Below are 27,795 nucleotides of genomic sequence, written 5' to 3' on the forward strand. Positions count from 1 at the left end.
AGTGTGTAGCGGGTAGCGTTACGTCCTGCGCAGTTTTCGTGAAAGGGCGCAGACGCAGGACGTGTCTATCCGTATCCAGCGCCAGCCCACAGAGGTCTTTTCCGAGGTCAGTGCCCTCACGTAGGTCTGGGATGTCTTGCACTGGGAGTTCCAGTGCTTGTCGTCGATTCCCCGGCAGCCACTTTTAAAGGGCTTGGCACTCCGGCACTTTGTTTCGTAAAAGTACTGCTTCACCTCATTTCCGCCGCTGGCTTTGATCACGCCCAGAACGGTGACCTGGTGACCCCGGATGTCGACGGCGTTGGTCTTGTCCGTCACCCACTTGCTCTCGCTGTCGCACACGGAGTACTCTCCCCGGTAGCTCTTGTGCTCCGCGTAGCGCTTCTTCCGCGTTTTGTTGGCTGCGTCCGAGCTCCCCGCGTAGTCGTCGATGAGGTACAGGGGCGGCGGCTGCAGGGGCGGCCGGTCGCTCAGTAAAACGCGGGGCGAGTTGTAGCGCTTGTGCTGTTTGAACAGCTCCGCCCCAATGTCCAGCACAGGCTGGTAGAAGGAGCTCGGTTTCCTGTCCTCGTAGTCCGTGCCCTCTGGGAAGCTGGGCAGGGCTGGCGGCGGGGGCGGGGCGTCCTTGATCGCATCATCCCAAGACTCCGCCTCCCGCTGCTTGCTCCGGGTGATGTCTGCCTGCAGGAGTTTGATGACTAGGGTGTTGACGGGGTCCTGTGTGGGCTTGCGTTTGTCCATCGACGTGGCCTTTATTCCACAAAGGTACACCAGGAACATCACGTACAGCAGGATGGACATCACTAGATTCACCTGTAAGATCTGTGGTATAAAAAAAACAACAAAGGCCTGAGCAAGAAAACAAGGGTAATTTATCACTGTAAGCTCAAGAATCTCAGTTTTAAGCTGCCCCATTTCAACCAAAAACTTTTCATATCTGTCAAGACAATATTATGAATGGTGGTGCAAGTACAACAGAGCGCGGGGAGGGAGTGCGCAAATGTGTCCTTGTGAAAGCGTGCCTTCATATTTACAGGCTGGTGTATGGATAGGCAGGAGCATTACAGAGCCACGTGCGTGTGTTAAAGTCTTTTCTGACCAACATCAATAATATGAGCTGTGTAATATTGTAGGCTGCATCGAAGGAAACAGAAGATGATTTAGCACCGCTTACTGCTCTGATCTCAACACAAATTCATAAGGTGTTCAAATTCAGCCTTGTACAAACGGGACGCCAGCAGCAAAATAGAGGCTGTCATATGCTATGGTGCCTCTGACGAGTGTATGACATATGGCCTGAGGTGCAAACATTTGTCTCAATGCAACATGTGGGTAAGCCATAGTCTTTAGAGACAAAACAGCTAAGGCTGATTACAACTATTAATGACTTTCCTCAGAGTACTATTGGTCATAATCAGACAATTAATATTATAGTATTACAGACAGAACCTATAATTCTGCAGGTCATCCAGGTGTTATCACGTATATTTCACCAACATGAATGGAGGATTTTCTATATCCATTCTCTTAATTTGCATACAACTGATATCCTCTAAGCATAAGCACTTATAGTTTTTCTAAAATATATATAATGACAAATTGTTTTGAAATTACATGCAATACAGTTCTACACGTGGCCCACAGGTTTGTAACCAGATATTCTGTTTAAATTTTTTTAAGCTGCTGTTAGCCAGGTCTGAAACCATTATTTATACAAATCAGGTGAATGCACAGTATGTTCTCCTACATCGTAAGTCACTCTCGTTCAGGGCATCTGCTAAAGGAATTTAATGTAATGTACGGTAAAAAAAAGTCCCTTGTGGACATGCAGTCCATGCCTAACTGATTGATTTGCCAGCTGCTATAGGAAGGAGGCACATAACCTCAATGCCCTACGATGCCATTGATACACAGTAAAATGTCCAGTGTAATTCAACTCTAACAGTTCACATTTGGCCCCAACGAGGACCAAATGTTATCTGTCACAGTTGAATTAACACTGTTAGTACTGAACGAACACAGGACATTTTATTCCTGTGCAGTGAATAGCACATCTTGTGGATGGCCAGCAGTGCCAACCACCCTACCTCCCTCCCTCTGCCATAGGCCACACAAGCTCTCTGGGCCACTCAGGTGTCATGATAAGCCGCCTTTTTCTTTGTGTAAGATTTCTGGGTCCCTTTTATAGTGGAGCTAGGACACTCAAAATCCCAAGGAAGGTTCAATGGATTGCGGGCACCACAGCATGCACAATTAACAAATGACATAAGAAAAAGCACCCAGAGATGCTGGTACCTCGGGCGCTGCAAGTCATGTTTCAAAGGGGGCACTATGTACGGGAGTTGGTCCCCCATTACAGATGACTCTGCTGCTTAATGCAAATAAACATGGCTACTCAAGAGCCTCGGCTCTCCCAGTGTGTTTACATATCCCCTTTCACTACGGCATGTCTCACCCAGCTGGAGTTCACACCCAAATGATTTATGTGTGTGCGCAAGCTAAACACCGCAGACAGCGGCCCATCTCCTCAAGCACCCAGCACAGGGACGCCCTCGGTTTGCTCAGAAACATCGCGTCCGACGGGAAACACAGGCAGTCTGGAATAACGCACTTACATTGATTGTGGTCATTATGCCCCGATGATCTCCTTTTAATACCACTTCCCTTCCCTGTGTAAATGATATGAGCGTGCCATAAAATAAACCTCTTTGAGGGGATGGGGTTAGACTCTGAAGGCCAATACTTGTCCTTAGAATAGTGAACTGAATTACAACAATTGAAAGATCTAGCTTACAGACCAGTATAGTTCTACAGGTGGCCTCTTTGGCCTTGCAGATACAACCATTGCTCAGTATATTTCCTGCTTCTGCACCAAGATTACATTCCCAGACTGGGGACCTTGCAGTTTACACAGATTACAGATTACACTGCTATTCCCAGACTGTGGACCTGTGTCTGCATTCCCACCTGCGAATCAGAAGCCATGCTGCAGCAAGGGTTTTCCCATAAATAAGAACTGTGGAACTGTAGCATATTGTACAGACAACGGTTTACAGAATACAGGTGTCAGAGCAGTCTTCATTTGTAACACAGGTATGATATCCTATGCTGTAGTGTACTGTAAAGGTATGTCTTTGTCTTATTCTTGGAATAGTGACTGCAACAGAATGAGTTTGAAAGGTATGACGTATCGTTGTGCGTCAGTAAATTGTGTGTGAAGATGAATTGAAGGCCTTAGACGTACTCCCACCTTCCTTCCAGATTTTATGGGCTGCCGGAGTGTCTGACACTCCTCACAAATCAGAGGACATTGGCTTAATTACGGACCCTGACCCTGTTAGTAATCAATAAGCACAACTAATTACACTTTTTTGGCAAAGGGGGATGCTGACATGCCAACCTCCTCATTACAATCACAGGTTAAGCTTTAAAAAGAGAAACAGCACTGTGAGTCAAAGTCACCTTACAGGCAATGGTATATGCAATGCCGTACTGCAGTACCTCCACACTACACTTTCATTTTATTGAATGTGCCCTTTGTGCATTACTTTTTTATTGTCATCTGGGGCAACCTTTCTATAACTGTTTGTAACAAGACATATGATTTTAAAAAATGCATTCTGTATAATCCAAAAACCCAGCAAATCAGTATTGAAAGTGGTAGGCTTCAGTTTAATCAAAACCTCAGTGCTGACATGTTGCGATGTTGCATAACATAATTTAAATTGCATTTGGAGTAGCACCTTTTACCAGTAGATGAATCAACACTACACAGCAGTGAAGCAGAGAGCAATAGGATGTTACTGCAGGATGATGGAAAGAGCAAGTTCATATAATGCAGTGTACTAGAAAATTGTACACCCTAGACCATGTCTACCAACCAATCAAACTTTTTTAACAAGTTATCAACAGAGAAAATGTTAGGGGGAGGTTAGTATTCATACAATGCAAAGCATTAAAGTCAGAAAATAATCCAGTGACAATCAAAGGTAACATCGTTGTTAACACTATGCAGGTTGCCCATCAGTATCTTGCACTGCATACAATGTGATTCCACCTTATGAACAGCATTACCCAGCAATCTCATCAATTCATTTTTCACTCCTTATTTATTTATTTATTTATTTATTTATTTATTTATTTATTTATTTGGAATGCTAAATCATCACTTGTAAGATTGCCCCAACACTGTGTCAATAAACCGCCACCACTCTTCCCAATCTCAAAACCACCAGTAAAGGTACTACAGATAATGCACCAGGTGACTGAACAGCAGAGGCAGCCAACCCAGGTAATGTCACAGGTAGTCAATCAATAAGAAGTCACTACTAGGCAATAAGACAGAGGCTGACCCCGGTGACAGAACCCTCAACCCCCAGGCAATGCTCTGACAAACAGACTGCCCCCTGTGGGGCATGTGGGCACAGCTAGTACTAACAGAGTACAGGTTTGATGCTGGGTCTATGGGAGCATCACTGTAGATTGCACTGCATTGTGCCACTCAAGCCCATCATTATTAAACTAAGAAAAGGAAACCTGACCAATGCACAACTGCAGTCTTTCCATAGATGAAGCACGAACTGGGAAGACAAGAATTTGATTTTTGCTTACACAAAATAAAGACTGAGAACAATGTAGTCTATCCCTCGTCTGTCTTTTAATATGAAAATACTCTTGGTAAGATTCGGTAACGGATTCTGTCAAAATAAAAACTAAAAACGCTTAGGAATTTAGGCCCGGTCCCGCAAGGATTGTGGGATTGATCAAACTATACGTCAACAAGCTGTGTTTCCGGTCACAGTCATTCATGTGGGCTTCTCGTGGTATTTCAGGGCTGAAATACGAACCAAATACATGCATTTACCAATGAAAATTATGGCTGCTGCTAAAGACCAAGCGAAACGATTTCCTAATGTTTTGCATGAAAGCGTGTATCAATAATTTTGCAGTACAATCGTTAAAGATTGCGGTGGAGCACAAGCGAAAATATAGTCGGTTTCAACCGCGAAGCATTTCAGGAGAACGGCCGAAATGCCGACCGGATGCACGGGCAAATAACCGCGATTGAAGCCGTTGCATCGAAGTCAGCGGCAACCGCTGAATGAGAAAAGGTGAGTAGCTATTGGGTTTGATGGACTGCGTTAGACAAGCCGCGGAATAGTGTTGCTTTCTCAAGGGAGGTGGCTGAGAGAGTCTGCGAGTGAGGTAGACAGGCAGATGTGGGCGATGTAATGTAGCCTTTTGCTCATAAAGAAATCTTTTCTTCAACTCGCGAGGTTTACCAATTCCCACAATATCACCGCAAAAGACCCAAAGAAAACTTTTCCTGCGTAATCAAGCATTTCTGATCACAATAATCTGTGAAAAATTCTCGAGAACGCATGTACAGTATGTACTAAAGTAGAAAGACGAGTTTAACATGTGTTTTTACTCATTTATTTTCAGTTTATTCATTCATAAATTATTATTCGTCTATTCAGAGTGAAAGGATTACTCATCTATAGATCAAATTCAAAAACTGTTCCAGACTCCACCAGTCTTGTTATTTAAGATGATATAGAAGAAGATTTGGGTCACGCCAACACACCCACATTAGAAGAAGTTGGAGCTCTTAACCATGTCAGGGCATGATCAAAATCACTGGAACCTTAAATTGCTTAATAAGCTTTTACCACCATTTTATTTATTCAACAATTGCTGTGAGTTAAAATATGATCACTTCTGTTGGGTGAACTTAATATCATGCTAAACCGGTTCTCCTTACCTCGTGTCTGGGGAGTTTTGACTGTGTCGCTGATATTTTAGGTTAGTTTAAGTGTAATGGAAACCGAGGATTTGTGAATGGAATTTGGTGGCTAATCACAGTTCGTCATGGTACTGTACACTATGTTAAATTGTATTTTCATAGCTCACAATCAATTACTGAAGGTTGTACATTTTTAATGAAAATATCCGAAAGATTTGATTGACAGCGGCTCAGAGTAAGATCACGAGAATAGTTCTCTCCAAAAAATTGCAAATATTTAAAAAATGAATACATAAATAACATTTTAACTGTATATTTAGCTTAGCATCACACCAGGCTTATGCAAATGAAGAATAATCACCAAGCTGGAATGTGAACATATAAATCCCAAGCATACATAAATTTGGATAATTAATCAGTTGATTACACTGCTAACTCACCTAACCTGGTTTCTTGGCTCTGAGATGGTTGCGTATTATAAAGTGAAAACAGAAACCAGCAGAACCTGTGGCAGTTAAAAAGAACCTTCCGCTCTTTTAAAGAAGCATGAAACAATAATGTATTTAAGACTTTTTTCAGTCAGTGTTTATATACAGTGTATAATCTGTCCTAAGAATATATTTTGCACCACCCACAGAAGGTTTCTCACGGTCCTTTCATTTTAATATAAAGAGCTTCAAACTTTCAAAAATATATTAATAACAGTAATTATATTAAATACGGTGGATCTCTTTAGAGTAAAACACTGGATTTATGAATCCAAACATACAGTCAGATCCTTCACCCTCATCCGAACCACGACTTCACTGCTATAGCACCTCCACAAATGTTCAGTAATTTATTTTGCTGGTCTTTGTAAAACTTTTCTATACCCTTGAGAAGCATGGAGCTCAAGACAAATATCTGGAGCAGACCCTTGCTAACTGCATAAAGAACAGATGCTATTCCCCAGCAGGCCGCAGGGAGAAGATTATGGATCAAGTGGGGAGGAGAGATGGGGTTCAGCTCTCCCTCTCCCTGCCTTCCCATAAGTCCTTAGTCCTTCAGGACAATACACTCGCTAGAATAACTTCAGTAATTACTGTCCTGTCAATTTTCCCAAGTTGCAAAGTGCCTTTTCAGTCATATTGAAGGTTCTCACTCATCACCCTCATCATTATGTTTTCATTGCAGCATGAGTCAGTGATGTTGGGCCACTGCTAAAGCATTCTGTAATAAAATGGACAAATGTACACTCAGTGACCACTTGGTTAGGTACACTAGCTCATTAACACAAATAGCCTGCTCCTCCAAACAGCAACGATTGTGGTTACAACTTGATATATAAAGCATGCAAACATGGTTAAGAGGTTTAGTAGTTGCTTGAGCAAACATTGGAATGGTTGATCTAAGCTTGATCTAAGAGACCTCATTAGATCAAGTGACTTTTCATGAATCCAAAGGGACAAAATTACCAAGCTAAAACCAACTAAAATCAGAAATATTAGATTCCTTTGCCTAAACTGCACCGAGAAACACACACCAGAAATGACAGTTTTATTAAAGCGGTAACAATATTAATGGGGGGGGCAGATTTTTCCTGCAGACCGCCAGTTGCCGACCCAGGCTGTAGAGTTTCCTGAGAAACAATAAACAAAAAACAAAAAGGTGCAATAAACAAAAACGTGAGCAGCAGTTCTGTGTGCAAAACACCTTGGTAATGAGAGAGGTCAAAGAATGGGGAGACTCATTTAAGCTATTCAAGAAAGGCCATAAATGTTAAAATGACTGCTGTTTACAACAGTGGAGTGCAGTAGGGTATCTCTGAATGCACAATGCGTCAGCGGGTGGGCACAGCAACAGAAGACCATGCCGGGATCCACTCCTGTCAGCTAAGAACAGGAAGATGAGTCTACAGTGGGCATGTGATCACCAAAACTGGATGATTGAAGATTGGAAAAACGTTGCCTGATCTGACATATCTCGATTTTTACTGTGACATCTTGCCTTGTGCCAGTGGTACAGGCTGGTTGTGGTGGTGTAATGGTGTGGGGAATGTTTTCCCGGCACACAGTTGGCCCCTAAATACCAGTTGAGCCAATTCTTTGCCACAGCAATACCAATTCTTTAATTTACTCCAATGGCCTGAACAGCCCCCAGATCTCAATCCAATGGAGCATCTTTGGGATGAGATGGGAGGTTCACAGCATGAATGTGTGGCTGAAAAATCTGCAGTGTAATGCTATTGAGTCAGCATGGGCCGAAATCTCAAAGGAATGTTTCCAGTATCTTGTTGAATCCTGCTATGAAGAAGGCCACTGAGTGCACATAGCTCACCATCACTGTGACAAGCAACTAGCTTAAATTTTATGAGGAGAAATAGCATCACAGACAACATACACACAAACACTTAAAGTTTGATTCACAATATTTGGCCAGCTCTACCAAGGCCATTTTAATCTGAAGCTGTTGCTGATCAAAGCCACAGACAGTGACTTGGCCAATAGCTTATTTTTCCTATGATTTAAATTTTGAAGCACAAATGGCCACCATGTGTTTTGCCTCGCTTCAGGGACAAATGAATTGATGAGCTCACATAGTGTTTCATCAGATTGGTTACCGTCTACCACCACCTTCCTAGTGCTATATATTACCCATTCCAAAATAATGCAATTAGATGAAACTATTACCATTTGGACTTACATCTGGTACTTCTTTCTCAGCACATTGGGCAAAGAAATAAAAAAGGACCTGAAATAAAACACATTATAGGCATTTATGTGTACAACTAGGGCCCCTGAGAGGTCTCCGTATCTTTATCTGGATAGCACATGCTAGATGTTGTCTTTATGCCTTCAGAGTAGGTAGGAGGAAAGGTAGCTAAATTATTATATTAAATCAACCTTATAAATTAAGAAATTCATGAGAATCCAATTTTTTTACATATAAAAAAATTCAGTGTTAATGTTGTTTCAAGTGTGTAAAAAAAATATGAAATTAAATCATTGAACATACTGTTGCTAAAACCTTTGGCAAATGTACCCAGGCACTTCTGTGAGTCTGCAAGTTGCCTACTGTACTGACCCTGCCTTTATTGTGCCTGATCATATAGTGGGCCTTTGGAGTTATGCAATGAAGAACACAGACCTCAACTATAACCACGCTATTACACGTATGGGCGATGGAACAGGCACGGGGCCTGGAAACGTTGGCCAGAGGAAATCAGAGGACAGTTCTTCCCACAACACCCTGGGATGTGTTCTGATGCACAGCTTCTTATGAAGAAACACTAAGAAAACACAGAATGCTCTATACTTATATTAGAATATTGTGTGTGATTTGTCAGACAACCACGACACATTGAGAAAAGTACAATAGCCTGTAGGCTTTGGCCCTAAAGCAAGGCATGTTTGCATTAACTGAAGATTTTCTTTCATACAATCACTCATTATATAGTTTCTGTCCCATTTATCTATTTGTACCTAGGGAAGAAACTGTTTATGTCTTGTTTCTTAAAGTGAAATCTATTTGTCCTGCACAATAACATGAATGGTTTATTTTTGCAATTATCAAAAAAGGAGGCACTTAACAAAACTGTATTTAAAGCGTTAACACCATGTTCGATTGTCCTCTCATGAGACATTAACTGCAAGGGGTAGGAGCCTGGTATGTGATCTCCATTAAGTGGTTTACAGATGTGAACCCTGAGGCATCTTCTGCCTTTCCCAAGCCATAAAAAGTGACCGCCCAGCAGTGAAAGACCTGGACTGCCTCAGGTTGTACAGTAACTGAGATACTGTAATTTAAAGTTCCAGAGATTCCTTTTCCCCTTGCACATATTTTGTCAGCATGCTACCCTTAATTTACCACATTGGCAAAGAAGTATCACACTTTCCTTTCTAATTGCATTGATTCACTTCAGCAGCAGAAGCAGTAAAAACAGTAGTGCACTCCGCCATGTCTATTATAGAGGACCTGGACCTGGACCTGACTTCACTCTCAGATGTTGACCTGTGTTTATAACAATGCAAAACAGCCTTTTATGGTCTGGCTGGTTTGGAGTGTTCCTCTCTACAGTTGCACAGCACCTGAGACTTACTGTATGTCTCTCTGAGCTTTTAACTGCTGGCGATTTTTAACGCACTGGGGATTAGTGGTCACACAGTCTGTGGTGTGGCTCAGTTGATGCCACTGATCTCATTGATATCACAGCACCGTGATCTTTCAGGAGACACACATTTGAGTAATCCTGTTTGTCAGTCCTGTGCTATCTAGGCGTCAGCCGGGAGCGTTTGTGCACGAGGCAGCTCGACACCCCACACAAGGGCTTTCTTGTCTTGAGAATGTGGATGGACCATACGTCTTGTCTGAAATAGGCCGATATGGTGTGATCTGTGTAGCAATGCCCATGTGATATTCAGATTAAACAAGGTATGGCTTGTTATGGCTGTACCTAAACAAAGCAACAGTGTCCCTGAAGGGTAATATCCCATTTGGCAGACATTCTGACTGCTTTTATCCCATTGTAACAACTCAGGCAAAAAAGAGCCTCACTTAGATGCCAAGTCACCTGGCTAGGCTGCAGCCTGTGGTGTAATGTGCTGTAACGTAGACTATGCAGTTGCAATCTTGAGTGCTTACCTGTTCTGTTAAAAAAAAGTTTAAAACAAGTTTTTTTTCAATTGAATTATGTAACTTTGTAGAGATCCAAATTGATTGAGAGAATCATTTGACACCTTTGCCAAAGCCAGTCAGTTTCACCCCAGAAGATTATCTCAGAGGGCATCGTGCCAAAGGACTGATACACATGTATTTCAAAGGGAAGCGACTAAGCCCCATCACAGACCAATAGGCTCCAGATGTTCCAATAAAAAAGAGTATCTGGACATCCCATCCCCCTTCCCGCCCCTTTTCCTTGGGCAGTCCCATGCAGCTACTCCCATCTGGATCTGAGCGCAGTGAGGAAAGAATTTGTTTTACACGCATCTTAGTTTACATACGGCAACCTGTGGAATGGCGGCACCATTTGGGTGCCGCACGCGGTGTTTGAAATCTCATCAGAGATCGTGAGACACATCTCAGGGAGAATAAGTACCTGCACATGTTCCGGCCCCTGTATTTCATAATACTCTCCAGTTTATTGGGTGCATTGCTGCTGACACGTTGTTTGACGTTCTGTAATATGAGGCGGAGTCAAAGTTCAGAAAGATGACGGTGTATATGTTGAATGAAAACATATTTGTACATATTTATCTGTTTGCTAAAGGCAAATAAATAGCCCCTTGTACATTATACACAACTTTGCGCAATGTTCAGTGCCAAGTCTACTCATACAGTTCATAAAACTGTTGACATATTTTTTATTTCAATGTGTACTCATTTTAACATTTTTGTATGAATGATTACTGACTGAATACTGAAATATTGTTTCAGCAAAATAACATGTTTCTGTACCTGCAGTGTATCTTACAGTTTGATATATTATCATGTGTTGTACATCAGGAATTGTGTGTGTACCAGATCTCCTCAAAAACAAGTGACGAGTGCACAATTTGACCACTCCTCCAATTACATCCACCCACTCTTACAAACACATCTGCTTTCTCCACTCCTTCACTTGTTCAGATGAATTCTGAGGGGATTGTATGGATTTATTTCTTTCCAAGTCCATGAACAGCAGGGCACAGCACAAATGATCTCAAGGCTTTCACCTATATGTTTTATTTTATATGCTCAATGATCACTACAATATGTCTTACATAAAATAATGTCTAATGCTCAGTTTAAATCTTTTATTCATTTTCTGCATGAAATGGTGAGGGAGAAAAACCATCGATTCTTTCCGTACATCATTATTTACACAGTAAGGGCCACTGCTTCATATTGTGCATGTAGAAAGGACATGATTTGAATATCAACATATTTGATCATGGAAATCAAAGATTGTTCCCATGTAAAAAATGCAAAGCAGACATGCACATATCTAGTGGGGGGAAAATAAGCAACACAAACAGACAAAGCTTCAGACTTCACATGACACATTATCCTCCATAAAAACATGGAGATGAGAGTAAGAGTGATATGTCCTTTTAAATGAGGAAAGATCTTGCAGAGATGGGACCCCTGTGGATGCTCAGAACCTGAGAGAGGTGAAGCATATCCACACACAAAAAATGGTGAAACTTAATTTATCCCTTTTCAAATTATATACACAACATCTAAATGGACGAAGACATGCCATAGCAGAAGTATCCTTTTTCTCCTTAATTAGCAAAATGTAAATCTCTGCAGTGTTTGCAATGATTTCATGACAAATCAGAGCTGCATATCATAAATAAACAAGTTACAAATGTGAGGGCATTACTCAAACCGTGAAGCCAATCAGTTAGAAGCTGGGACTCACAGCACATTCCACTCTGCCCTTCAAAAGGAGCAACAACTGCCGTAACAAATCCTTGAAGAGACCTTTAACGGCCAAATAAACTTGGAAGAATGCTTAAAATGACCCCATTACAGAACACTAACATTCAGAGCCAAACACAGTAATAAGACCCGTAACCCTAAACAACGGTCCCAACCCATCCTGGGAAACCAAACCAAATAACTGTCTGTAATTCTTCCAGGGATATACTTTGCTTATAGTCATTTAGTATTTTTTACAAAACACAAAGTGGTATGGAGGATGGGGGGACTCTAACTGGAGGTAGTAATTCTGGCCAACTCAACCACTCACCTAAAACATAACGCAGTCTAGAACATACTAGAAAAAAGTTGTATTGCGGGGAACTCATCTCATAAATTGCAGCTTCCCTTTCCTGGGGATGGAGTTGAGGTCAAGATTGCATAACTGTAGTCATTCAGTGACCTGGAGGTGTACACGTATAGTGGGACAAGGGTTGAGCAATACAGTCAAAAATCCTCTCATGATTTTTTCAGATGTTTAGGCAGTACACAATACATATCATTGTGTATTGTGTCAATATGGTTAATAAACAAGTAGTCATGATGATAACAAGCGTAATAAAGGTTTTTGCTGGCTTGTTATAAAATGTCTTCAATTTTATGTCAGTTTTTCCTTAGTTTGAATAACTAATATTAATGTATTTCTTCATAATTGGGAAACATTGTGGCAGATGATTTATTGGGTGAGGTTTTACACACGCTAATATTAAGTCATCATATTCATTCATAGCCGTGCATTTATGTTACTCATTGATAGCACTGGTATTATCCCTGGTATGATGTGTTTTGGCCACTAATATAGGAAATGCGTGTTTCACAAGTTGAATTGCTATTTTATTTAGATGCCTTACTGCCTTTGATGTTTCTGAAGTTTTATTTTATTTATTTTTTATATTATGTATTTATTTATTTTATTTTATGACTGCATGCAGAATTTCACAGAATAGAATGCTGTAACGTTTGTGTAGAAAGATTTCCAGCATGAGTTAGACATTCACAGTAATGTACATTGTTGTTAAGTCGATGGTATCTGGTAAAATTATGCGTAAGTTGAATGCAAAGAAACCAACTCTCAAATTAGTCTGCATGCCTCTGTCAAAGTCACTTAAATTTTCAACTGGCCCCAAGTTTGTTTCATTGGTTGAGAACCCCTAACACCACTCCCCCACTTGAAAAAAAACATTCCTGCGTGCCAGCGTATCACCCTAGCAAGTGTTACTGTACCAACTGAAAGACAATATGCCAATCAGGGGCTCTTCCTCGCTGACGATACGGAAAGCTTTCAGTTTCATGAGAAAGCGCTGAGGTGCCCAGATAGCATGCAATCATCGGCATCACAGTAATCCTGCGCTGCGAGCATAGGGAGGTTTCCCTGGGTGTCCTGACCGAATTCCCAATCTGGCTGTCTCAATCTGGACATCTAATCATCTCCCAGTTTTAACGGGCGAGATAAATCTCTCCCTCTCCCTCTCTGCTGCTGAATTTCCGGTTCAAAATGGCAGCTGTTCACCGCAGAGGGGCCCACGCAATGTTGGTGGGTTAGGTGAATCCCCTACCCCCCCAAACACGTACAGTAAAATGCTTTGAGATCCATGTGTAGCGCTGTATGAAAGCACTCCATTATTATAATTGCATCATTTTGCAGAAACTTGCTATTCAATTTAAATATGTAAGGCACTTTGTATTTCTAAATAAGTACAAAAATATATTGCTTATTAATTAATCTCTCAACACATTCAGGGAACGTGAGAATAGACATTTGACAGCCAAAGTAATACCTTCTTGACATGTGCATGTGATTATGGTATGACATTGCACTGTAATTACTTAAACTAAAAAATAAATGGGTTAATATTTAATGGAATCATCTGAATTTCATCCCGATTTTCTTAAATTACCTCTTTCATTTTAAGTCAAGTTTTTTTAAATGGCAGGACAAGATGTTTTACCCCTATTAATCCCATGCAACATATTATTCTTTAGCCATACAAAATATGTGTCAAACACTTATATCCAGCACATGGAAGAGCACATGGGCTTCATGAGAGAATGCAGACAGTAAAAGAAAGTGCACACTAGATGTAGATACCTTAGTCCTGTGGTAGAGACAGAGCGCACAACCTCTCCATCTCGGTCAACAGCAGAGACACATATGCACAGTAAAAACTTTGGTGGTCATAAATAGGAGGGGTAGAGGAAGGTAGTAATAGCCGTCATTAACCACCAGTCATCGCGGTGCATAGTAAAATAATTTGCAAAATATACAAGGGGTCACAAAAACCTCGCTGGTATAATGGTGTCAGTGACCGGTTCCCACAGTTTTGTGGAAGTTGTGGTAGAAGGAGCCAAAAGAATTCCTAAAAAACAGCAGCAAAATGAAAAGCGCATGTCGCCCTGTCTCCAGTTTCTGAGAGGTGAGAATATGCTGGAGCAATGAAGGCTCCTGATTGGCTCGGCCTGGAAAGACACTCATTCTCAGAGCAGACTGAGCCCTTGAGCCCAGACAATGCATTTTTCTCATAGGCTATGCCGACTGTGACTGGGAATCCTCCGCAGTGGGACTCTTTTGTTTTCATCACTCTTGATTAGGACTGTCAAACATACGTTACCACTGCTTAAGAGCTCCCCGAATACTCTAGAGATTACCACAAGCCAGCAGTTGTCTTCAGTGAGATATGCACCTCTCCACTGCCCAGCATTAGCTCTGCTGTTAGCCACTATGTGCTCTGTAGTGTAGGACAAAGATACAAGATCATGGGCAAGTGAAAAAAGGGGCCCCTGTACCATTGTGGGTGCACGGATGGGAAAGGGGGTGACTGCTTATACAATCAAGAGCACAATAGCATTATGAAAAATATTGCCATACGATTAGTCATGATCACACATGCCTTTTGTTCAAGGAGTCATACATTTTGCAGTAACGTTATCAGGATTTATTTTCCAAAACTAATTCTGTCAAAGTATTTAAGTTTTTACTTTCAAAGAATACTTTACAAATCAATACTAAGCATCAAAGTATTCGTTTTTACTTTCCGAGCTTGTTTGTTTGCTTATTGCAACAAAGGGTGTGTTCTCCGTCATTTGTGCTTCCACCCATTAATGCTGAATCTTGACGGCACACTTGATTAGAGCTGTCATGGAAACTAAACTGTTTATGGATGGTAGGAAGATGTAGGCGTGCTAGACAATGACTGGGCTTGTGAAGGGACATCTACAACAGTGTAATCAGTTTAAGTGTCAAGCCATTGTGAGCAATATACCTTGATTCAGCCAAGCCTGTATTGAGACTATTCTAATTAATAATAATGTATAATCTTTATACAGATTTTATTTTAATAAAAAATAACCAATAGTTCAGTTTCATATTTATAAGTTGACCAGCAAATTATTTTATTGCATACTGAGACCTCTAGCTTACAGTTGGCTGGTGTTTATCAGAATGGAACTTAAGCTCTGTTTGGGAAGTTCACCATGTCATGATGAACACTACTCAGCAATGAAAGAGAGGAGAAACTCTGTAATGACTCCACAACATAGGCACAAGAAATGGAAGAGACTGAAATATGTAACTATGGTATAAATAGATTAGAGCAATAGCTTTCCTATGAAGACTGTAGCTGTAGTTAACTTTACCAGGTAATACTCCTGTCACTTTCAGTATAAAGCTTGACAATTGCAAGATTCTAGTTTACACTGTGGTATATGAATGCATAAGGGGTGACCAGATGAAGGAGGTGGTTCGCTTCGCTCTCAGGATCGGAGACAAGGGTGGCGTCATTAGCTTTATGGTGACTCATGTTCCCATACTCTGGAAGTATGTCACTTGCAGAGTCTTTGGGTAGTTGGCATCATACCAGTGGAAGCAGATCGTGAGATCCTGTCAAGACACTGATAAAAGCCTGTGCCTAAATGAATAATGCATTTTAAAGTGATTTAAATGTCACTTTACAAGAAATCACTGGGAAAATGGCAATGTGACATGGCACTTTGCTAGTCTAGTTTTTCTGAAGCACAGCGACCCCTCTGAACGCTTCTAGAACTTTTGTTCATTCACGTGTAAGAAAATGAGCTTTTAAGCGACACATATTCCCAACAAAGTACAACATATTGCAGGTGGTCCAGGTGGTCTTCTGCATTTCTTTAGCAAACTGCCAACAGGAACGGCACAGAGAGCTGAAAGCACTGTGCCACAGTATATTTTTATGTATGAAATTGAATGTGACTGAATCCATTTAAGGACAGTTCTGGACCAGGATTTTACCATCCTGATTGATAGCAGACTAACATACAGAAATTTATGTCAATGTTCTTGCTTTCTGACTTACTCTTGTGTCCCTGGTTTTATAGCAGTGGAACAACTGTAGTTTTCCTTGTTTTGTTAAAACATTGTACAACAACCACAATAAGGGCATATCTGAAAGATACTATAAAAAGAGACAATGTTGCCTTTTTAATAATGTTTTTACTACTGTTTACTGCAGATAGAGCTCTTGAACTTTGACAAAGCAAAAGTTTTTATAAAACTATCCCTCTGAATATGGATTGTAAACAAGTGTTTCAATAAACAGGTTTCTCAACTTTGAGTTCACTTGTTTCTTAATAATGGAAGAACTGTCAACCTGGGGGTGTTTCTGTTTTTCTTGCAACAAATTACCATTGTTTCATTTTTGGATAAATGCTCACATGTCTGTGAATCTCATCTACCAAGTATCATTGGTCACCTTCAGGAAAACAAAAACCTTTATAAAATTCATTATTTATGCATTTTTGATAATGATATTCCAAGCTCAGATACACCCCGAAAGTAAACAAGTAATTCTCAACAATATTCCAGATGTTAGCTACATAGATGCATAGCAGTAGGTTAAGTGAGAACAAGGCAGATATCTAGCCAGCCAAAACTTGTTTCCCAAATAATGAATTCACTTTACTTCACGTGCTTTACCTGGAACAATATTCAACATGCAAAAACCTCACAATGGAGTCACAATTGGGAGTATAAGTGGAGGAAGCAAAGGAGCAACAAATTCATTGGGAAAAGAGAGTGAGTGATGGTCAGGCAACAAGCATAAACAATATCAATCTGCAATAAAACTATAGGTAATATAAAATTAAATTTAAAATAAAATAAGGAAATCTAAAATAATCTAAAGCTTTTACTTGTTCACTTACTCGCTGGCTGTCACTTGTCTCTGTTCTCCCCATCAATCCTGGTTAAAGAATCTACAAAGCTAGTGTCTGTGGGTATTCCTACTTAACTCTTTCAATTTGCAATTTTATTGCAGTTTTTTCATAAAGTTTTCAGTTTTTGCTATTCATCGAAATGATTTTGTTCCAAATAAGCTTTGTTCAGGTTAAAACGGAATGAACTGAATTGGGTGTGCACCCATTTCATCACATTTATGTTCTGCAATAGTGCATAGAAAAGAAATGGAAGGAAGAGGAAGAAGGAAGAATAGGAAGGAAGGAAGATACTCTTTTTTATGTTTTGCCATGTGAAAATGAAAGGAAAGTAGGCTGCTACATAAACAAACTCACATTCAACTTGCATGTTCAAAAATACCTGAGGTTTGCTATTGGCTGTAGGGTGTACAAATAGAGGTACCTATCATTATTTAATTTGATTAATAAATCTACATGAGTCTGTTTTACTGTCGTGCAGCTTTTTCTTCCTTAGAATGCTCATTTATAGCATAAGGAATTTGAAGCTTTAATTTAACCCCTGTCCTTGTCTGCCCAGTAATTCATTCTCTGTTCAATTCATAATAAACAGGCAGGGCTCCCAAATTAATATACTGCATGTAAGCATAGCAAATAAACTGCAAATATAAACTGTATATACATTATGTAACTTGCTTCTTGTCCAGCTCACAACTGTTTGACAGTCAAACACATCTATTAAGTTCTGTGTGCATGCACAAGTTATGTATCTAGTCGCATTCAGGAATGAAATGCATCTTCTCTTGCATGTGAAAGAATCCCATAGTTTTCTTTTTCTTGTTCCCGCTCTCTCCACCACTTAACCGATGAAATTAAAGCTTCAAGGTTATGGTAACAAAGGAGAATATTGCTTTCTGAGACTCCATACCACACTCATATTTCTCTTGAATGCTGAGCCCCAAAACAGCATTATTCTATGTACTGTAATAATAGAATGGCAAAGAATAGCAATACACACATAATAAACTAAGAAAGCATGATGATTCGTGATGGCCATTCAGCTCATCTAGGGTACCCAGCACTGCATCAAGCCTGGACTTGAATACCCCAAGTGTTTCTGCCTCAGGATAATCAGTACTCTGAAAATTTTCACCAAAATTTTCACCAAGTATTTGATACTACTGGAAATATTTGATATCTCCACTGGATTTTCTTGGAATTTTCCTGGATTATACCCATCCCACATATTTATTTATATATTTTTCCTAATTGCCAGTGCATTACGTGTATTTGGGCCTAAACCCCATCTATGTTTGCCAGTAAGTGTTGCTTGTACTATAGTTTTCACAGCTCCAACAATGCATGTATGAACCATGAGCAGTCGGCCAAAAACTCTTGCTGCACAGTCCCCCGCTGTGCCTGGGTTTGAGTGAACAGCCAGGGCAGTGAAACATTGCACGGATTCGATGCTGGATCCTGGCCTGTCCTGCATTCAGTGACACAGCGGCTACTCTGTGGTCAATCTGTCATCACATCTGCCCAAAAATGGGTCAGAGCTGCATCTGCACTCATCTGTAACAGGCCGCCTTATATTCAGAGACATGCAATCCAACGTTAGACAAACTGGCCCATTGATTTTTATTGCCGGTTTTTGGTGGTAGCTTGTTTGCTCCGTAGGGGAAAACGCCATATGGATCAGAGAGAAGTAAAGGGTGAAAGGAGACATTTTCAGATGTGTTTTTGGAAGGCCCCTGTCTGGCCACTTATGTAAGCTTTGTTTATTAGGGTTCGAGCCGGTGACATCTAAGACATTGTCCACTGTTTTCTGCCCCTTGTAAAGAGAATGAAGAGGAGTCAGGACTCATAGGCACCACTAGCGTTACCTGGTATGTGTTAGCAACAATTTGCGTGCAAAGCTCAGGCCCTTTCGTAACTTTCATACCAATATGGACATTCTCAGTACTGCAGACCTCATGTTAAGGAACTTTTGAAATTCTTAGGAAATGTTTCAAAATGTACTTTTCTTTACAAGATCAACTTTTTTCAAACTCACATGAGCATATTCGCCTTTTTGCGTTATCAGACTCTTAAAGAGAACATCCCACGTCCTTGCCAATCATACAGGACGCAGATTTGAGGCTTACATTGTGATGCCAATATGAACTGAAAATGTAAAGCGAGACAATGCTCTGTGGACCACACTCTCTTCTGTTGCATTGCACACTGCCAAAGTACACATCCTATCTAATCCCATAGATTAAGCTGTGATCTCCCTGTAAATCCATTGCACGGGTTTCCAACAACTTCAAAGCAAGATGTACTGGAATGTGACAAAATAAAAAGTGTCAATAAACTAAAATGCAATTGAGTGTGACAATTGCTCTTACAGTTTAAGATTGTGTCAATCATTTTGACGAGCATATTTCAATACATTTTTTTCCCCTTTTTTAAACTCAGCTTTCAGTTTTGTTGTGCAACTAGACTAAATTTACATTTGGTCTATGTACTGTAACAGACAAAGTAAAATTCCCTTTTATCTATGACTGATCTATGGCAGCACAATGACGCATTGTTTTGACACAACACAACTCCAGAAATGAAGGATTAAATTGCATCCATGGGATATATCATGAAGGGAATGCTATTACCATGTCAAAGCACCCTTTGCTGTCCCACCTGTTGTTGCTCACACTAGCACTTGAAACTGCAGAGTGCACTATATAGAACTTTAATGAGTCTTTTAAAATGGCTCTGTGCAGAATGTCTGTTTTTCAACATTCACAGGTGTTAGTGCCAAGGCTCCCTGTAAATAACTCCAAGAAACTATAGATTGATGTGTGTGTGTGTGTGTGTGTGTAGTGAATGTGGTCTGCTGCAGCCGTCCTATCAATTGGTCATATTTCATGTGGGAAATCCCCTTTAATAACAGTGTTACAAAAATTCTTGTAACTTAACACCAGAAGAATAATACGTAACATCAAAATAAAAATATATGTTCTTAAAATGGTGTATGATCCCAATATTGGACTATGCTTTGCGTGCCAGTTCATCCTCATTAATTTGGTTAAGAAAGGCAACAACAAAAAAGTCCTTGAAGGTTCAAACATCCATAAATCAATAATCTCATAAAAAGGATTGGAAGATTGTATAAAGTATGGTACATTTATGTGGAAGTCTTTATAATAAGAATGAATGAAGTATGACATCTCCATTCTTTACAAAAAATGTACAGTAAATAGTCAACCATGTCTTTCTGTCTTCAATATAACAATGACAGCCAGTCCCCCAAGGACATTGCTGTAACATGCAGAGAGTAGTGTTGGATGAAATCTCAAAGGGAAATGCGGTCTGAAACCGGAGAAAACACAGAAAGGGATTCATTTTAATCCACAAACGATAAATCCTTCCTCCACTGAGTAAGACCGAAATTCAACTTCAAATCCAGTCCAATAGGAAACGCCTTTATTTCGCCAAACACGGACAGGGATTCTTTTACTGCAGCCTAATCTGAAATGCATGTAGAATAGGTCTGTGTGTATTGAACAATAACCAAGTGTAGATGATATCTTCATTACTCAGAGTAGGCTAATGTAGTGGTGCCATATGAGTGCAAGAATTTGAAACTAAGCACAGAGAAAAGAACAAGGTAGATTTTCATTAACTTGCTGTACTGTAAATACAGAACCTTTAGTGTTCTAGCTTTGACTGAGTTAAATGGCTGGTGACAGAGCCAAGTCAAAGTATAAGTCCTATTTATTTAATGTTACACATATATTTTGGAAAGCTATGTGTTTTGAATAATATTGTATGAAGACTTAGATCAGCACACATGGTATTGGTACTACATGCTGTGTGTGTGTGTGTGTGTGTCTGTGTAGCACATTTCCATGGTTGATTTGGTTCCTGGTTTCCTCTCCATGCATAGGCCTACCATATGTTTCCCTCATTCAATAAAACGTTCAATTAAAAATTGACAATGGATTAAAATGATGAGTTATGCAACCAGGATTATTGATCCCAAAACAAATGGTTGTGGTTCTAAATATGGAAAATCAATAAGATATGGTGCCTTCTTGCCAACCAATGAAACTTACTTATTTGCTTGTATGTATCCTGTTCTGGAAATGAATTAATCTTTTCGATGATGTTTAAATTGTTATAATTAAATATTCGGTGCGTTTTTGCCTTCGTCGACAATTGAACAATATCCCTTAAAATGAGTATGCCTGCATGTGATATAACGTAAAACTTCGTTTCTGGAAAAATGATTTTCAAAAAACCTATATTCTCTTCCTAGTTGAAGCATCTAAAGTCTTAAGTAGAGACAATTATTTGACAGATGCCTTAGTGAAAAAGCAAGCCTACACACGACTGCCCAAAGAGCGCGCCAAGAAAACGGGAAATTACGAACACCAGTAGCAAAACTGCAAATCGGGCGTCGAACAATTTCAAGCCAACTGCGCTGGTGAGCCTATCAAAATCCAAAAAAGAAATGTCATGCTCGTCCTACTGTACATTTATAAAAGCGGATGTCCATGCCGTCTACACCACTGATGCGTGTGGATTATCCAGGTTTAGAATTTTTTTTCAAGAACTCTGCTCAGGAAAAATGGTGATAATATCTGAAATACCTCTATTTTGGTCAGTACTTAAAAATTGTAACCATATAATAGTTCTACTAGAAGCACGGCGCTGCTGAAGTTGGACTGAAGTCTCATCCTCAGAATAACGAGAAACGCGCTGGGTAGCTGGACTTCCCTGCAGTTAAAATTCATCTGTTCAGTGCATTCTCGTGAAATGCTTATTTAAATTTTGTACATAAATTTTGAGATTGGAAGAAAGTTTTAAGAAAATAAAACTACATCGCGCACACTTCGCTATGAAGTATTGGCTAGCCCATTATTTAGGAAAGTCACTGCTGAATTGTGGCGATGTGGTCAAACCACCCGAACCGTGACTGAAAAGGGCGTTAATGCTTAAATAACAGAAAAGAAGAAAAGTTACAATAACCTCGTAAAGCCCGTGATCTATTGTTTTCCACCTGGGACAGGAATGCATGCATTCTCGGTAAGGTAAGAAGACTGCGCCCGTACTGGTTTTAAGTTCCCCCTAGGGCAGTGCGCGCTGCGCAGAGCTTTTTAGAGCATTCCATCTAGATGTATACCTATGTGCACCATAAGCGACCAGGTAGTCGCCCTTGGCTTCGTCGCTCAGATTATGTTAAAACAAGTTTTTTCTACCTCTAAAAATCATCCGCCTCCACAGAAATACCTGTTGTCCTATTACCCGATTCAAACTGTCCCCATTGTGAAACTAATTAACTCAAAAGTAAATTTCACCCATTTCACTGTAAAAGTAATTTTACTGCGACTCTATTTGTTATTGTTGCTAGAAATATACAACGACATATTTCCGATTTCATCACAAAAACACAGTCCCAAATTAGTCATGTCAATCAGAAGTATATACCGCTTCCAATCCCCATGGACCGTAAACACAAACAACAAGCAAAAGCATATAATAACAGATCCTACCGTAATAAAGGTAACCATAGCATCGGTGTGAAAAGATCCAACAGAGCCGACATTAAGGTAGTAAGTTAATATGTCTTTTTTGAAACTTCCCAATTTAGAACGCGTGGTGCGTGTTGCAACACTCTAGCTAGCATTTACTGTGCAAAAGCGGTCTCTTTCTACTCGCTCTTTCTCTCGAGCTCCCTCACTCTCGCCTTTCCTCCCTCCCTCCCTCCCCTCCTCCCGGTCGGTTCTCTTGAAAACGTAATTGCACTGCTGTTATACCGTTCGAGCTGAGCCAGATGGCTCTCAGTGCTGTTAAACTGCAGGACCCGACCGGACCAGAAGCGCAATCTCTACAGCTAATTTATGTTCAAGAAATGCACTCCATGTCCCATGTAGGGTACGCATAATAATGTAGATGATATGTGCATTTAGAATACATTTCGTTTCAGATGTACAGTACATAAAATAGAAGTATTGCAGCAGGACTCTGAAATAATGACTGAAATTAATCTTACATGCATGCTGAAGTCAGTGTCTTGGTCAGTCTCCGTGCCTAGCAGACACCCTCAGTGACCCTATAGTATTTTCCACTGTAGGATCGTTCTTCAAATATCGAATTTGTTTTGCACAAGTGTACACCGGTAAACTAAATATTGCCTCGCATAAATATTGCAGTTGTTTTGTATTTCGTCGATTAATTTCCTGTGTTATACCTACAAGTTTAATTAATTCCAAATATACCCTCTTGTTTTTATGTTTATTTAGGTAATATTGAGGTAATATTCATGAAATATTGAAACGATCATGAAACATTTCAGCAGTTAAACATTTGCTAAATATATTCAATAACTATATTGAATGTTCACAGGAGCTTTGTGATTGTGTAAATGTTTGAAAATATGAATCATTTTAATAAGTATGCAATAAATGCGGTCTTATGTATCAAATATTTGTTAGATATTTGAAACTTGTTGAATTGAAGATTCAATGTAAATGCAAGAAAATGGGCTTTTAAATCTTCTTAATTCAATTTTCACAAAATAGTCAGGAAATATGGTATTTTGGTGAATGTATGACACATGGTCAAAGCAAAAATTTTGTAAACATTGTAAAACACTTTTTTTTTTTTCTAGATTATTATGATAACTAGACACTCGTTGTGTAGTAAATTGATCAGAAGAAGATCATAAGAAACTTTGGAATAAAAAAGCTTTATGTTTAGTGCCACTGTTGAACGTCCCTTGAAATTGTAGTCCTGTGTAGCGGCTACCACACTAACTAGGTCTTACTGGTAGGGAGCCATGGAACAATCCTACTTCATGTTTTTTTTAAAACCTGTGGTATAATGGGAAGAAACTACATGTATTAGGGGTCTTTGTTTTGGAAATAATTCTGAAGGAAGTCCTGGATGTACAGTACAGTACTGTAGAACAGAGAGCTGAAAAGTGTCGTTAAAAAATTCATGAGTCCAATTCACATTCCCATCCCCCAGGCATTTTGTGTGACTCATAACATACTGCTTTAATCATTCATTCATGCAAGAGTTATGCAAGTTTAGGTAAATACGGAACTCACTTAACTGTGTTTTTGGAGAAAAATCAATACAGGGGTACATTGTTGAGTGGAATGTAGTGGTGTCCCAAGGAATCCTTGCAGATTTACACCCATCCTGCCCCTGGTTGAAAGCAGTACAATTCATATAAATATTGCACACACAAATTCCATGAACATCTTCAAAGAATAAAAAATTGACTAATTTATATAATTCAATCAACAGCCCATGTATTTCTTGTTCACCTTACAAGTCCTTTAGAAGCATTATTAGCATGCATATTATTATGGACAACATTTCTAGCTGCTCTTTTGGCTGTGTGCCAGCCATATAGAGTGCAGGGACATTTATAACAAACTTAAAGGACCATATTTTCTGAATGAAAGCACCTGTCACATAAACCCTGACCTTGCTGTGTCGCAGGTGCTAAATTTGAACAGAGCAACAGTGCCAATCATCATACAGTATAATATCAAAACACTTTTTCAGATATAGGCTGAGGAATATAGTGGATTGTTACAGTTGTTTGAAATTATGGATGCAATGTGAGGTGTCCAGTGATGTCAGTCTTTATGTCAGACCAGTTGGAAGCGATCTGTTAATAATGCGAAACTTTTTGAATCTCAAAATACGCAAATAATGTAACAGCAATCAATGACCTTCAATCTTTCTGATGTGACAAAGAAGCAGGTTGACCTTCTTGTGCACAAGTGCATGCTGTACTTACAAATGTATGAGGGAAAGAGAGAAGTATGCACTCTATGTGCATGTGATACATGTTTCGTCATAAATGAACGAAAATTGCCTTTACTCTTCTCAAGACCCATGTCTACATGACAGACAGCATTACCTCTCGAAACCATATCACATCTCTAATGCAGCATTAGCGCCCTGCTAACCTGTTTGGTCCAGAACGTTGACTTGCAGTGCTGTACAGTACATGTTGTGTACGGATGAATGTTCAGAAGAGCATCTCCAGCTGCTTCTGCATAAGTATGTGGCCAAAGATGGGAAAAGAAAAGAAATGAAAGGAAAGGAAAATTGTGTTGCTAATCCAGTCCCATAATTATGGCCAAAATGTTATTTCTTGGCTGATACCTGAAGAACAACACATATTCTGACTTATCATGCAGTGAAACTGCTTTACTGCGTCCTTCCAGTTAAGGTAATCTAGTTTGAGGGTACAATGTTTGCACCCCAGCAAGAACCTAAACCTTCAACCTTCTGGAAATGAGCCTAGTTCCTCCATCACTACATCATCCTGCCACTCTTTTTCTAATGTTGGTTATAAATACCTCCCACCTGTTAATTTGTCACAGTTAAAAATAAATTATTCTAGTGAGGTTTAATGGTGCATTGCATTGAGGTTTAAGTGCACATTCTCAGCTTTTATTTAATGGTATTTTTATACACTTTGGTTTCACCATGTAAACTTTTTATACTCAGCCCATAGTGCTTGTTTAGTGCTTTGTTGCATATCTTTTGCATGCAATGCCATCACCAGATGCTGAGTGTCTTCTCTATCCTGCAGCCACTTTCTGCTCCTGCTTGTATCAGCATAAGGAACTCATGTTCAATTGGATTCAGATCAGGGGAATGACTTCGTCAGAGCCAAATCAAGAATAAGTGTGTCTTTACCCCAAACATTATGCAGCTCTATGTACAAGATGGATGGTTTTTCTTGAGAATCAAAAATGACCATTTTTATGCTGTACAGAAGCCCAGGAGCTTGTAATGGCTATGAAAAAAAGTTAATTCCTAATATAAATCATTTTTAAACTGTAGTGGATAATATGATTCGATTGTAAAGCCATTAGAAAATATCAAATCCCAAAAGTTTATAGATGAGTTCTTTTCACAGCAGCATTCAACTTTTCTGTAGTAGAGCAAAACAGTTTAACATGCACAAAAGCAGAGAGAGAACAGTCAACACACCACTCAGACGTAAGACAAATAAACAGGAGGAAAAGGCAATGGAGTACAGGTCTCAGATGGACTTGGAACTCTCCCTTGCATTGCACTGACTGTAATCAGAGACTACAGCCATGCGTTATAAAGAGCCCCCTCTGACACTTGACTACACAATGTCTTAATTATACTATTAATCTTAACGTCCCTACTTAGAACTAACACTGGTCCTCGAAGCGTACCATTCAGTTTTGTCACTGAGTAACAGGCCTGCATGCTAATCAAATGCAAACATTCTCAGTGCGTTTATCATCAGAGAGTGGAGCAGTGTTGATGACAAAGAAATGTGAGAAAGGTGTTTTCCGCTATTATTTATTATTGTGTGTGTCAATCAAATGCAGACATTCTCAGTGTTTTTGGTCATCTGAGAAGATGACTAAGTCTATGACCAAGTCGTTTAAGAAATGTGAAAGTTGGTTATTTCCTTGTATTCATTTGGCAGAAGCTCTTATCAAGGTTCGTTTACAGCACCATGGTGACACAATACATAAAGCTCAGTGTTTGGTCACTTTCACTTAATGTAGGCATGACTATACAGATGCACTCATTTTTGTATGATGTCTCTTAGCTGACTGATCCCCCCCCCCCCCCCACCTCCATATTCCCAAGGTTATTATGCCACACAGCCACTGAAGTCATCCTTCCCCAACATTAAAAAGCCTTCCAGGTACCATACACATAAATGATTCAAAGATGTGGCAATATTCAGAAGGGTTTGAAAATTTCCTCTTATAATAAAGAAAAATATGTCATACTATGCATTAACACCTGTAGATACACGCAAGTGAGATCTTTAAAAAAATCTTATTTCAAAATGAACAACCTCATCCTGGTGTAATATTTCTGCAGTGTTTCCACATCCCATTATTTACGAGGACAGAAATAGCATTTCTTTTAAATATTTTTTTATTGTTTATTTGTTTAAAGCAAATTCACTACACTTTATCATCTGAATTTTACATCTCTAAAGATGTAAAAACAAAGATCTATTTACAGATATGTATTCCTGTTGATGCTAACCACAGTGAAATGAGAGGCATTGCCAGGTGAACAGTGAAATATGCTATCGCCACTACTTGTGCACTTTATCATGGAAAATGTACATTCTGTTTGTTGAGTATGACCTTAAAAAAAGTGGCTGAATTATATTCACTTGTTTATAAGAAATCTTATTCATTACGTAGCATTGAAAGACATGGCCTTAACAAGAAAAAGTCTTTTGATGAGATTTCAGATTCAAAGCATATTCTGTTCATGCCCCAAGATGAATAGATGTTCATGCTCCTGTGAACCATACCTTTCAAGGTTGTGGTGAAAATCTATATGTTTTTTGTATGTGTTCAATTTCTGAGTCTGGTGAAAGCAACCCTAATTTCTCACAAGGCATTGAGCATGAGAACATTCCTCAC

General features: G+C 39.6%; 1 protein-coding gene and 1 long non-coding RNA gene across 2 annotated transcripts in view; one reads left to right on the plus strand and one right to left on the minus strand.

Annotated features, from left to right (window-relative positions):
- Nucleotides 1-23,086, minus strand: ntf3 (neurotrophin 3). Its single transcript, XM_064343296.1, has 2 exons — nucleotides 22,882-23,086; nucleotides 1-822 (listed from the first exon to the last, which is right to left on the minus strand). Exons 1-2 carry the CDS (start codon nucleotides 22,897-22,899, stop codon nucleotides 19-21), a joined length of 822 nt encoding a protein of 273 aa, XP_064199366.1. The 5' UTR covers nucleotides 22,900-23,086; the 3' UTR covers nucleotides 1-18.
- LOC135259214 (uncharacterized) overlaps nucleotides 21,662-27,795 on the plus strand; it is a 7,746-nt gene continuing 1,612 nt past the window's right edge. Inside the window, exon 1 of the long non-coding RNA XR_010331218.1 lies at nucleotides 21,662-22,419. This is a non-coding gene — a long non-coding RNA (uncharacterized LOC135259214). The remainder of the gene's footprint in view (nucleotides 22,420-27,795) is intronic.

Source organism: Anguilla rostrata, chromosome 7 (assembly GCF_018555375.3).
Source record: "Anguilla rostrata isolate EN2019 chromosome 7, ASM1855537v3, whole genome shotgun sequence".
Taxonomy (NCBI): domain Eukaryota; kingdom Metazoa; phylum Chordata; class Actinopteri; order Anguilliformes; family Anguillidae; genus Anguilla; species Anguilla rostrata.